General features: G+C 40.8%; 2 protein-coding genes and 1 long non-coding RNA gene across 3 annotated transcripts; 2 read left to right on the top strand and 1 right to left on the bottom strand.

Moving 5' to 3' along the window:
• Positions 1–670: 670 nt before the first annotated feature.
• Positions 671–7,540, bottom strand: hacd3 (3-hydroxyacyl-CoA dehydratase 3). Its single transcript, XM_088996269.1, has 11 exons — positions 7,326–7,540; positions 7,116–7,158; positions 6,938–7,020; positions 6,710–6,874; positions 3,622–3,667; positions 3,426–3,536; positions 3,225–3,352; positions 3,032–3,144; positions 1,164–1,270; positions 965–1,096; positions 671–884 (listed from the first exon to the last, which is right to left on the bottom strand). Exons 1-11 carry the CDS (start codon positions 7,401–7,403, stop codon positions 808–810), a joined length of 1,083 nt encoding a protein of 360 aa, XP_088852395.1. The 5' UTR covers positions 7,404–7,540; the 3' UTR covers positions 671–807.
• Positions 915–5,672, top strand: LOC148897801 (uncharacterized). Its single transcript, XR_016114957.1, has 3 exons — positions 915–1,052; positions 1,144–1,219; positions 5,491–5,672. It is a non-coding gene; the product is annotated as an uncharacterized LOC148897801 (long non-coding RNA).
• Positions 7,541–7,599: 59 nt separating the features above from the next.
• On the top strand, positions 7,600–12,114 carry ppcdc (phosphopantothenoylcysteine decarboxylase). Its single transcript, XM_088996270.1, has 5 exons — positions 7,600–7,876; positions 8,407–8,502; positions 9,504–9,632; positions 9,707–9,875; positions 10,732–12,114. Exons 1-5 carry the CDS (start codon positions 7,733–7,735, stop codon positions 10,818–10,820), a joined length of 627 nt encoding a protein of 208 aa, XP_088852396.1. The 5' UTR covers positions 7,600–7,732; the 3' UTR covers positions 10,821–12,114.
• The last annotated feature ends 1,369 nt before the right edge of the window (positions 12,115–13,483 follow it).

Genomic DNA, 13,483 nt, shown 5'->3' with positions numbered 1-13,483 from the left:
AAAGGCAGGGTGTAGACTGCAAGGTTAAAATATCCCATCAATCAGGCTCCAGAAAAAACCAGCACAAGCCATCTGTACCCTTGATGCAAAAAGCTATCAACCCAGCTAAACAGAACACAATTGATGAGGAACTAGGTACAATTATCACAGAGAAAGCACCTACAAGGGCTCATTCCTCAAGATGGTGAAAGAAGAAGGCTTCGTTCCTCATCAAGTGTTTAATGCTGATGAAACCGGCCATTCCAATCAAGCCATCAACGACCATGACAAAGGTAAATAAAATGACTTTATTACACTGTACAGTTTATTTCTTTAATTATAATGGTATAGCACATTTATTATACATATAATAAGGCATATTTTGTGTAGTTTTAAGGTTTAGAAAATTAGAAAGTAGAAAATTATGTTTTATGGGGACCTGGGAACGGATTATTCTCATTTTAATGGTTTCCTATGGGAAATTAATTTTTGGGATACACACTTTTCGCCTTACACACTCTGTCTGGGAACCAATTAAGTTTGTAAGCCAAGGTACCCCTGTATTTTGAAGCCTTGTTTTGTATACTAGATGATCTTTTTAACTACATTTTGCAGCATTAACATGTTTTCAGTGGTGTGTAAAGTTAACAGAAACTACTCATTTTACAGGGACATCAAGAAAACAGGAGACTTTTAGTCAAACAGTTATATTTGATCGTGCAAATAAACGCTCAAATGGACCTGGGGGCAAATTAACAGTAGGAAGGAAGTTAAGCAAACACGGTGAGACCATCTCAAACAAACATTAAGAAACGAACGAGCGACGCATCAATGAGCCTTAGTCTTCGTGGTGCCGAACCGCTTCTGCCTTTGCTTGTAGAGATGACGAAAGTTAAGAAAAAGCCCTGCAAGAAGGAATGAACAAGATACTTCAGATTGCCCTTCAGAGACGTCGCATTTCACCCCCAAAATGTACATGGCTTACCGAAAAACATGAGCACCAGGTGCACACGCAGAACGTTGGAGAAGCTCAGTGATGTCCCGATCGCCTTTGGCAGAGGAATGCTGAACAGGTTGGTTTTGTCAAAGATGGGAATGGACTGTACCACGGCGACAGCTGTTTTGGGGAGTGACATTTGTATTCTGTCTCTGGTCAATTTTCAGACGGCTGAATGCAAACGTACCCTCGGCGAGAGCACCTAACGGGTAAAGGGGCATCCACAGGGAATATCGCAACCAGGTGAGGATTTTACACTCGGTGTTGAAGCATCCCAGCATGTAGAATGGATACCTGCAGCAAAGCCTCATTAGCATTTGCATTCTTTCCATTTGATAAAGTAAAGTTGGGGATGTGACCTCACCGACAAAATATAAGTTGACATTGAGAAGAGGTGCTCAAAGGTGCGTAGCAACATTTTACCTTGACCTCCGACCTTTAAAGGACAACCGACAGCATTTTTTTGTTTCCTAACTGACATCAGAAAAACTTTTTATAGCATCTAAAATACCCAAAAGACGCCGGCTGATATTTTTAGCCACATGCAAAACACCAATAAAAATGTCCCAAAACTACTTCAAAATGACCCTGCAAATGGCGAGTTTCAGAAGGTCCCACCCCCTTGTTCGTGATGTCACGCCAGGACATCTTGCCTTGCTCTAGAATCAAAACAACGTCTACAGCAGCAAAATTGAACTGCTGTAGATCCAAAATATTCACTGCAAAGTTACTAATTTTAGTACTTGCTAGTTTTGTTTACTGACTACTAAACGTAAAATGTTTTGTAATATTTAATGAGTAATTTAAGTACAGTGATACCTTGGCTTACAAACTTAATTGGTTCCCAGTGTGTAAGGCAAAAAGTGTGTATGCCAAAAATTAATTTCCCAGAGGAAACCATTAAAATGAGAATAATCCGTTCCCAGGTCCCCATAAAACATGTTCTACTTTATAATTGTCTAAGGCTTAGAACTACACAAAATATACCTTATTTTATGTATAATAAATGTGCTATGGTATTATAATTAAAGAAATAAACTATACCGCATAATAAAGTCATTTTATTTACCTTTGTGATGGTCGTTGATGGCTTGATGGAATGGAGTGGCCGGTTTCATCAGCATTAAACACTTGATGAGGAACGTAACCATCTTCTTTCACCATCTTGAGGAATGATTCCTTGGAGGTGCTTTCTCTGTGATCATTTTACCTTGTCTGTTTAGCTGGGTTGATAGCTTTTTGCATCCAGTGTACAGATGGCTTGTGCATGTTATTTGTGGAGCCTGATTGGTGCGATATTTTAACCTTGCAGTCTACACTCTGACTTTGAACTATCAAAGTTGAAACACTCTGTCGTCTGCCTGTCTCTTTAATGTTTAAAGACCCCCCCCCCCCCTTTCTGCTGCGTTCTTGACCAATCACATGGCTTTAACCGAAGACTGGGGGCGGGAAATAGAAGGCAAGAACAGTCGGCTGCCATTTTGTTGTTAGAAGAACGGGCTCGTTCGCAAACGACACATCACTCATTGAAGCAGCTACGTGTACGAAAAACGTTCGGATACCAAGGTAAAATTTTCATAAATGTAACGTTCGTAAACCGAAAAGTTCGTTAGCCAAGGGGTTCGTAAACCGAGTTATCACTGTAATATTCTAGGGAAAGAGTTGCCTAACCTGTTTTGCCTAACATTCGTTATGCTGATGAGGTGATACCGGTGGGAGTGGGGGAAATAGGCCAGTCGTTAGTCAGGAATGTAGGAACAATCAGTGGGGCAACAGGGAGGGGTCCTCTGCTCCCCCCAACCTGAGAGTAGTGACCTATCATAGCTGTGTCCGGCGCCGCCATGCCTGGACATTAGGGATATATAAATAGGGCCGATACGACCAGTCAGACTTTAGTTCGCTGACAAAGCCTCTTGGATAGGAGGCGAAACGTCCGAAACCTTCAAAATTGTACAGATGACGGCTGAAGAAACCTTCTCATCGATGGACCACTCCTGTATGACTGAGAGCTTACACAGACGTATTGCACAGTGTGAAGTAAAAAAAATAACCTACCTAAATATTTCAATGGCACTCCATAGATAGAACACAAAGAAGACCACCGGCTTATTCTGCATTTCTTCCAAGCAACCAAAAATTACGAAGAGGATGAAATTCCTCTCAAACAACTATAAAAAAGAGTGAGAATTATGTTGAGACATATGTTCATATTATTCCCCCCCAAAAAAAATCACTTTGTTGAGCACACCTGTATAAGATTCGGGGTCACACTTGTCCTAACAAGCCCAAAAGCAGCATTGAGGACCTCGACGGCTGCAAGGATCTGGCAGAAGAACATGACGCTGGAAATGGTGTGAAATGTGTCATAGAAGGAATCTGAAATATGATGCGTGTAGTGTTAATATGGGGACTGAGGGATAGTTTTGGGAGCACACAGACTTAATCTCACCTTGACCAAACTTTAGCAGGCGAATGGTCATGTTGACAAAGATCCATGAAAATCCCAGAAACTGCACCAAGTTGTATAGAAACAAAAATCCTGTTTTCAAACTGATGGAACCTAAAACGCAAAAAAAAAAAAAAAACATTAGAGCATTCAGGACTATTAGCCAGTCGCAGATGGAGAAACTTTTGTTCACGCTTACTTTCGTCGTCATGCCGCAAAGCCTTCCGTCTGTTTTTTCTCTCCTCCTTAGCAAAGCACAAAGAAGTTGATTCACATACCTGCCAACTACTCCGTTTTTGCCGTAATGAGTACAGTTTTCATGATTGCATTCCGGGCTATGGTTCATTAATGAAAATGACGGTTTCCAATCAAAACAATAAGTCAAAAATGGTCAAAATAGTAAATACCCAACGTTCATTCAAAACAGAAGATCACTATGTGTCATATCTAAATTTAGAACAGGTGATTGGCACGGTGCCAGCTGTTAGCTTCCTTTAGATCAGGGGTGTGAAACTCATTTGACATGGTAGGCCACATATGGCCTCGGTAGATGTCAAGTGGGCCGGACCATTAAAATTATACCATACATGCAAGAAATAACCAAATATTCCTTCAATACCGAAACTTGCTGAAAACTGTTAGGTTCGAATATTACAAGCGAATACAGTATTAGCGTTAACAGTTACATTTAATCTTTTGGCAATTTTGAACTGAATTAAATATTTTAAACTTACTATTTTAATGTTTAGCAAAATTTAATATGACTAAATAAATGTATCTATTTCCTTCAAAACAAACCAAGCACAAATGTTTCCCACGCATCTCTGTAAAAAAAAATATGACATGGTTCATTTTTCATTGAAAATTCTACACTCATCTCCTTTTCTCTGTCTGGATAATGACATTTTGGCTAAAGACTGCTGTTTTTTTCTACGTTGATCCAAACAGTACCACTCCGCCCTCTAGTGGACAATCCTTGAATTGCACACCATTAGAAATATCAATTCCATGTCGTTTTTGCGTTTTTTTTTTTCACTTTTAAATTATCCTGCGGGCCTGATCAAACCTCTTTGGGGGCCGGTTGCGGCCCGCGGGCCGTATGTTTGACAGCACTGCTTTAGATGAATTGCGCATGCGCGTGCTACGGGTCATTCCTGGAATCGAGAGTCAAGCGTTAGCGTTGTTTTTATCATTGTCTTGTAATGGCATCTGCCGGAGAAAAAGCAACAAAAAGTGGGAAATCGAAAAGAAAACTCCAGTCATTTTCACGAGGAATACTCCCAAGCATTTCCAGGAGTTAAACTTCGGTCAACAAAAGGTGAAAATCCAAGATGCTTCTTCAGCGAACTAAATCAGATTTAGTTCGCTGAAGAAGCATCTTGGATAAGAAGCGAAACGTCCAACACCTTCAAAGAAGTACAGATGACGACTGAAGAAACCTTTTCATCGATGGACCACTCCTGTACGACTGAGTGCTTACACAGACGAAATAGCAGCAAACATGATATTTTCATGATTGACAAGGTCTTTTTTCACAAGTATATCATATGTTTAACATTGATCAACATTTCGTCTGTGTAAGCTCTCAGTCGTACAGGAGTGGTCCATCGATGAGAAGGTTTCTTCAGCCGTCACGCTGACGAAGCCTCTTGGATAGGAGGCGAAACGTCCGAAACCTTCAAACTTGTACAGATGACGGCTGAAGAAACCTTCTCATCGATTGATCAACATTTGTATGGTGTTTTTAGCCTCATTTCAAGTAGCTGTCATGTTAAAAATCGTTTGGCCTAATCGACGATTGGATTGGATTGGATTTGCCTTTATTAGTCTCGCAGTGGAGAAATTTACATTTCACAGCAGCAAAGTTATGAAAGAAATGAAAGTAGAAAAAGCAAAACACAGGAGCTGCTGGAAAGGCAGCCACTCTCGCGGCGCCGTCTTGAAGTCAAAAGAACAAAAAAAAACTAAATAACAAATAACATGACAACACAAAAACACAGAGAGTCATTCATTCTTAAGCACTTTCTGTACCCTCTTTGTATCATAAAACCCTCTTTATTACATAAAGCAGTTCCAGATGAAAGAGGAGAGGATCAAAGCGTCTCTTCACCAGTGGATCAGGGACATCATGGTGGAATGTGCACGTCGACTACAAGCTAAATGTTGAAAGCAAACACGCAGCTGTAGCATCCATTGACGAAAAGAGATTGTCTCACATCTCCTGTCCCAAATAAATCCGCTTCAATTACATCCCGCGACAGTCCCATATACGCATCGGCGCTCTGCGCTGACGCTCCTTCCTTCTTATCGCGGGCTCCTCAAGCCATGAATCCAACTAGCCGCAGACTGTCCAACAGCACCGACCTTCCACTGAACAAAGCGGGGCTGTGAAGATACTGCCCATTACAGGCGCAAAAAAGCACAATGGCCCCTTTGGTGTCCAGCGATGGCAGTCGAATGGCACCGACATTCCTCCCATTCAAAAACAGTACTGGCATATTCATGCTGCCGAAAAGGCGCAACCGCTCAGCACAGTCTCCTCCTTGATGAATGTCGTGGTCAAAAATGCTGAAAAACAATCCGTATCCGTTCCACACGACGTACAACAACACAAAGTGACAAAAGAAAACACAAAAACAAGACAAAAACAACCACAAAAAGCAAGGCTCATCAGAGCACTTGCTGACGGCTGCCTACTCGGGCGCCATCTTGGACTCCTTTTATAGTATATCTCTAAAAAGTAACAAGTCATCAGTGCCTATTGCACTTTTTCTTTGGCTTTTGCATGAAACTTTAAATAAATAAATATATATATATGACCAACCGGAGCCCCGGGACATGACTAGGCTTTTCTGGTTTTAAAATTTGGCAGGTATGTATTCACACTAACTCGTGGTTAATAATTTTCTGTTTTCACAAATGACAGTGGTGCCCTTCCAAGTTTAATTTGTTCAAGTTCGTAACATAATTTATGACAATCCAAAAATAGATTTTCAAAAATGTCGACATTTGCGAGTTGCGTGGTGATGACACCTCCTCCTTGATTGACAAAACATTATTCTGTGTCAACAATTTATCTGCGGCCTCTTATCCATCCATTAAGAACCACTGTCTTCTATTTAACCTTTTCAGGGACTGCGGTCACAACAGTGGACATCTTATCATGCTATCAAAATTAGTTAAGTAGGGTTAAGTACACATATATTGACAATGTTTATATTCATGACTCATGTGCATAAATAAATAAACAAATAGTCATGGTATCATTGTGGCAGCTCATTCCTCACCTTCTCCTTGATCTCCATCTCGGCATCTGACTCGTCGAGCCAGCGATCGAAATCAGGAGCCAAAAAAAGCGGCTTGCGTTCCTGTTTGGTTAACCTTTCCCACCATCCCCACTGTTCTTTCTTCACGCTGATGTTCACCTGACGCTGAGTAGACTTGTAAGACACCTGTACACATACCGCAAAATCGGTTATGATGCAAGGACATGGACATGAACATGGAGTGTGTACCTCAGATGCCTGTGCTTTTACAGGTCTAAGAAACTCCAAGGTGAAGTCGTACATGTGCTGACCTTTTGCACCATGGCCCTGGGCTACACACACAAAATATGAAATATGTATCCCAAAAGAGACATCGCAACCCAACAATATCAGCAGCGTAAACACCGGAGAGACACAGAAAAGTCACCTTGAAAGTGAAGGATGTTTTCATGCACGTGGACGTCAATATTCTACAAGAAGAAACATATCATTTAAGCCCAGTCATACGAAGACACGAGCAACTTGAGCAATCTCTCCGTGACGTTATGGTTACATTTTGTACTGACTCCCTTAAGTCAGTACTGCGGTAGTAACTTTTAATTTTCTGACCCGAAAAAAATGGCAGTTACAAGTTTACCTGAGCGTCAGTCAGTTCCACCCGAAGGAAGATTTCCTCGTGACGTTGAGCCCAGTAAACAAGAGGCGTCAATGTCATTATTGGTTTATACTAAATTGGTCTAAATCAAACAAAAGATAAGACGTTGTCCCCGTTCCTCAAGTAAGTAGTTTAGCAAGGAGCAAGAACATTCCACAAACGGGCGCGTTCTCGCGCTGTCATCGGAGAGACGTGCGTGAGCCCGATAGATGACGCGTCATTTTCCTCCACTTTGATTGGCTGGCTCGGTCTCCTCTACTCTGATTGGTCGTTGTGGTTTATTTGCGGAAGTTAAAACAGTGGTAAATAATCCAATAACGTTGCCAACCAATCGTTTTGGAAAACAGAAACGAGGATTAGGAGTGTTTCACCTTCGTTAGTATATCAATATGCAGACACATGAAGATGATTGTCAGCCTCCAAGGGATCTGGTGAAGACAACCGGGACATTTTGTGTGCTCGTTGGAGTGACCGGGAGTGTAGCTGCCCTCAAACTTCCTGTTTTGGTCTCTGAACTTCTTCATTTCCCCGGGGTGAGTTTTTTAAACTCGTTAAGTTCTTTTTAGTGCTAACTGAGTCTAATCTCAATAGCAACGTAAAATATAAGCAGGATTCTTTTTTCAACTGTCACTGATACTAATCAGAATCAGAAAGCCTTTAATAGTCCCACAATGGGGACATTTGCAATCTACAGCAGCAAAATTGAAAGGGGTGGGTGAAAAAATAAAAAGTATTCTATGCATAATAGAAATGTCAGAAGACTGAAATGTATAAGGGCGCCACCCCCCCCCCCCCACACACAAATCCATCCCTTAGATGAAAACGTTTCTTCAGCCGTCATCTTGTCGGACGTTTCACTTCTCATCCAAGAGGCTTCATCAGCGAACTAAAATTTGCTGGTAGCTCTGGCCCTATATATATATCACTACTGTCCAGAGGTAGCGGTGCCAGACCTCTGCTTTGAAATCCATCGCCTTTAAACCTAAATCTCCAATTAAACTAAGGTTTGTGTTGTCTATTGAGAACTCAGTCAGAGGCCAACATCAGATATTGTCTTGGTCAGGTGGATGTCAGAGTGGTCACAACTCAGCATGCTCAGCACTTTTATAACCCTGAAGATGTGCCAGTCAAGGTCTACAATGAAACAGATGAATGGGAGGTAAGTTTTACCTTCACTCAAAATAATGAAAGCTGTATGACTGCCATTCCTAAATCGTGCTGTGTGAGCCTCTGTCTACTGAACCTGCCAATCCGCCTCCAGTTTCGCTACACTACACAAACTACACAAAATATACCTTATTTTATGTATAATAAATGTGCTATAGTATTATAATTAATGAAATAAACTGTACTGTATAATAAAGTCTTTTTATTTACATTTGTGATGGTCGTTGATGGCTTGATGGAATGGAGTGTCCGATTTCCTCAGCATTAAACACTTGATGAGGAACGTAGCCTTCTTCTTTCACCATCTTGAGGAATGATCCCTTGGAGGTGCAATAATTTTAGCTTTTTCCTCATCAATTGTGTTCTGTTTAGCTGGGTTGATAGCTTTTTTAGCATCAAGTGTACAGATGGCTTGTGCGGATTATTTGTGGAGCCTGTTTGATGGGATATTTTAACCTTGCAGTCTACACTCTGCTTTTGAACTATCAAATTTGAAACGAGTCCAAATTTCACTGTTTTCGATGCATTTTCTCACCATTTCACTTTTCATTTTGTTTTTTTGTTTGTTTAAAGTTCTGTCGTCTCCCTTGTGTGTGTGTGTGTGTGTGTGTGTGTGTGTGTGTGTGTGTGTGTTTTCTCACTGTCGTCTGCCTGTCTCTTTAATGTTTACCCCCCCCCCTCTCCCCCCCCCCCCCTCTCATTGCTGCGTTCTTGACCAATCACGTGGCTTTAACAGAAGACTGGGGCGGGGAATAGAGGACAAAACAGTCGGCCACCATTTTCTTGTTAGAATGGGCTCGTTCGCGAATGACACATCACTCATTGTGGCAGCTCCGTGTGTATCCCGAAAAATAGTTCATATGCCAAGGTAAAATTTTCATAACGTAACGTTCGTCAACCGAAATGTTCGTAAGCCAAGGGGTTTGTAAACAGAGGTATCACTGTATAGATATACTGTATATATTTTGTATTTTATTATTATTATTGTTCTAGATGTGGAATCAGCGGTCAGACCCAGTGCTTCACATTGAGCTCAGACGCTGGGCCGACCTTCTCGTCATCGCCCCCTTAGATGCAAACACACTCGGAAAGATCGCGAGCGGCATTTGTGACAACCTGCTGGTGAGAGCCCTGAATGATAACCTTTTTTAATGTTTTCCATAAATTTCAGTTAACTAAGCGTTTATCATTGGCAGACGTGTGTGGTGAGAGCCTGGGATGCCAGTCTCCCTCTCCTCTTCTGCCCTGCGATGAACACAGCTATGTGGCAACATCCCATCACAGCCCAGCAAATACACAAGCTCAAAGAGTTTGGCTATGTGGAAATCCCCTGCATCGCAAAGAAGCTTGCGTGTGGAGACAAAGGTGTGTGTACAATCATCCCATCCTCTTTCCCCCGTTTTCCATCCAGTCATTTTCTTATCAGCTTATCCTCACAAGAACCGTGGGCATATTTTATCTCTTTTACGACTTCATCTGTCATTTGCTCGGGGATGAAATGTCCAAAAAGAATATTAACAAGCCACTCCAAAATGAAGAAGCGGAAGTAAGGAGGCTCCATCGAAAACAAAGAGGAGTCTGATACGTGGGTTTTTTTACAACCGCACCTGTTTTTCGAGAGGAAGCAAGACATAATTATTTTGTGTTTGGTTAGCTTTTGTAAGTTTACAGTCTGGCTACAGCTGTCAGAACTGTCCTCGAATTACAAATTTCACTGCCCTGACAATACAATGAACGCAGATGGATAGTTATGTAGCGTCTTTTAAGCAGACAGGAAAATACGACCTCAACGGATCCTCCCAAGATGTAACAGACACATTGTCGAATGCAAATAGATGCAAATTTGCACTGGCGCCAACAAGCAAAATTAAATGGAGAGAGTTGAGCACATTCCATTTCAGTCTTATATGTTATTGTTAAATTTATATGGTGCTTTCTACTATCTTTGTGACTCTTTTATTTTCCTGTATATGATAGTTGTCCATGTTAAGCGCTTTGTTACAGCTTCAGAATCAGAAATCCAATGGGGACATTTGCAAAAATAAATAAACAAAATAATTGAACGGAAAGACATTTGAAAATGGTTACGAGCTGCTGTAGGGGCAGCCGCACAGGGGGCGCCATGACGGTTCAGCTGTTGTAAAAGTGCTATATCAATCAATATGTATTGCATTGTATTGTATTGTATTGTATTGTATTGTATTGTATTGTATTATTGCAGGCAAAGGCGCCATGGCAGAGGTGTCGACTATCATCACAGTGATCAAGCAATATCTTGAACAAACCAGTGAGCCATCTCCCCTAACATGAACATCAGGCAAGATGTTGACCTTTAAACTTGGATCATTTCACCACATGTGACCTCTCTGGCACCCCGGACTCAAACTGCCAATCTCAGAACTGTGAGACAGAGGTCCTAACCACTCAGCCGTCAAGGCATTGATATTTAGCAGTGCGCTTTAACATGCCATTAACTACCGTATTTTCTGCACTATGCGGCGCACCTAAAAGATTTTTATTTCAAAGGCTGACCATACGCCTCATAATGCGGTGCGCCTGATGTATGGAAATGTTTTTTAAAAATGTCATTCGTTGAAGGTGCGCCTTATATTCCAGGAAATACGGTACAGTGATACCTTGGCTTACAAACTCAATTGGTTCCCAGAAAGTGTGTAAGGCGAAAAGTGTGTATCCCAAAAATTTATTTCCCATAGGAAACCATTAAAATGACAACAATCCGTTCCCAGGTCCCCATAAAACATAATTTTCTACTTTCTAATTTTCTCATCCTTAAAACTACACAAAATATACCTTATTTTATGAATAATAAATGTGCTATGTTATTATAATTAAATAAATAAACTCTACTGTATAATAAAGTCATTTTAATTACCTTTGTGATTGTCGTTGATGGCTTGATGGAATGGAGTGGCCGGTTTCCTCAGCATTAAACACTTGATGAGGAACGTAGCCTTCTTCTTTCACCATCTTGAGGAATGATCCCTTGTAGGTGCTTTCTCTGCGATAATTTTATCTAGTTCCTCATCAATTGTGTTCTGTTTAGCTGGGTTGATAGCTTTTTGCAGTGTACAGATGGCTTGTGCGGGTTGTTTGTGGATATTTTAACCTTGCAGTCTACACTCTGCCTTTGAACTATCAAAGTTGAAACTCTCACTGTCGCCTGCCTGTCTCTTTAGTGTTTAAACCACCTCACCTCACTGCTGCGTTCTTGACCAATCACGTGGCTTTAAGCAGAGACTGGGGGTGGGGAATAGAGGACAAAAAGGTAAAGTTCGTATGCCAAGGTAAAATTTTCATAAATTTAACGTTCGTAAACCGAAAAGTTCCTAAGCCAAGGGGTTCGTAAACCGAGGTATCACTGTACTTGAAACAGACTTTTACCAAGATACATGGAATCAAAGCACACCAATATATTTTGAGAAAATATTAGGGCATGTGATTGTATTTTTAAACCATCATCATATTAGACCGTCTTAAATAAATGGTGATTGTCCACATTATTGAAGCTACATTGTCATTTTATCGATTTGTCCTGTTCTTTGTTTACGTTCAAGTTCTGACATTTTTTACTCACGGATTCTGCGACAGCGGGCAGTTGAAGTTAAGAGGATGTTTTTTTTTCATGTAAACTGAGAAAGCGTTCTCACCCCGAGGTGGCATCTGCTATCAGTTGGTCCCATAACTCAGTCCTTAACTCCCTAAACAAAGCTATCTCTCCCAACTCGTTTGCGCTGTTGATTTATGCACATGGGAAGTGAACACACAACATTCTTTGAACAAGGATAGCTTCAAAACACCCGGAATTGATCAGTAATGGAACATTTGCATCAATTAGAAATACAGCACAGTAGTCTTTAACTCATTCACTGGCATTCATAAACGTATTTGGGAATTGAAAATATGACATAGTGCGCCCTTCCCAAATTTATTCAGGTTTTGTTATTTCATCCTTGGGTGCCGATAAAGCGCTGGCTATGGCCTCTGGCAATGTTTTTTTCCTTCCACAATGGGGCAGCGTGTCCCTTTTTTATGTTAGTGCTTTGTTACAGCTTCAGCTGTTGTTAAAAGCGCTATATAAACCAATATTTATGTATTGCATTGAATTTTGTACAGCCACCCTCATTTCAAGCTCACATAACTTCAGACTTATGTCATTTATGAATTAACTTTTTTCCCTGATGAAAGAAGAGAGTCTAAGGTTTCTTACTCTACATTGACTGTTGATGTCGTCCTAAAACTCAATATTCTGTGGGTCCTGGAATTCGAGTGACAATGACAAATACCCTGGCATTGGATCGGACACATTTTGGCACATGTCTGGCAGTGAATGAGTTACGTTGTAATTTTTTTCTGTGAGCCCACTAAAAAACTAGTCTTGTGTTTCTGTTGCTGCATCTTCTGGAAATAACCTCTCCCAATTTCTCAGGGCCTTTGACAATGAAGGAGACGGTTCTCTCTTTGGCCTGAACACTCGTGATTATTTAAATGCCAATTCCAATATTTAAGAGAATAAAATGTAAGTTCTAACAGAGAAAAATGTTAATTTGATTCCTGCCAGAAAAAAAGTATTTCTACTTATAGCCTCTAATAATGGTCGAATAAAATTGTTTCAAATTTCGAACAGCCTTCTCCAACGGATTTTAGTCAAAAACTGAGGTATGACTTTTCCCTCGATCTAATGGAAAGATACAATCGGGACTGCGTTCTCAGGGGGCCATTAACTCTTTCACGGCATTCAAGAATTTATTTGGGAATTGAAAATACAGTATGACATAGAGCACCATTTCCGAATTTGTTTTGTTTGGGTGCAGATAAAGCACTGGCCATTTTTTCTTTTCCACATGAGGCAATATTTTCCTTGTTGTTAAAGCGCTACAGAAACCAATGTTTGGATTGCATTGTATTTTGGACAGCCGCCCCCATTTCAAGCTCAGATAACTCCAGGCCCGTAT

This window comes from Hippocampus bargibanti, linkage group LG05 (assembly GCF_051943395.1).
Source record: "Hippocampus bargibanti isolate YZ-2025 linkage group LG05, ASM5194339v1, whole genome shotgun sequence".
Taxonomy (NCBI): Eukaryota; Metazoa; Chordata; class Actinopteri; order Syngnathiformes; family Syngnathidae; genus Hippocampus; species Hippocampus bargibanti.
The sequence above is the reverse complement of the archived record's forward strand: the minus strand, read 5'-3'. Positions and strand labels throughout refer to the sequence as shown.

Bases quoted from the DNA above. Each gene is read 5' to 3' on its own strand.
- hacd3 (XM_088996269.1), bottom strand. From the start codon at position 7,403: ATGACATTGACGCCTCTTGTTTACTGGGCTCAACGTCACGAGGAAATC. The intron at 7,159-7,325 runs GTAAACTTGTAA...TTCTTCTTGTAG, and splicing joins TGGAACTGACTGACGCTCAG to AATATTGACGTCCACGTGCA. The intron at 7,021-7,115 runs GTGACTTTTCTG...TTGTGTGTGTAG, and splicing joins AAACATCCTTCACTTTCAAG to CCCAGGGCCATGGTGCAAAA.
- ppcdc (XM_088996270.1), top strand. From the start codon at position 7,733: ATGCAGACACATGAAGATGATTGTCAGCCTCCAAGGGATCTGGTGAAG. The intron at 8,503-9,503 runs GTAAGTTTTACC...TTATTGTTCTAG, and splicing joins ATGAAACAGATGAATGGGAG to ATGTGGAATCAGCGGTCAGA. The intron at 9,633-9,706 runs GTGAGAGCCCTG...TATCATTGGCAG, and splicing joins GCATTTGTGACAACCTGCTG to ACGTGTGTGGTGAGAGCCTG.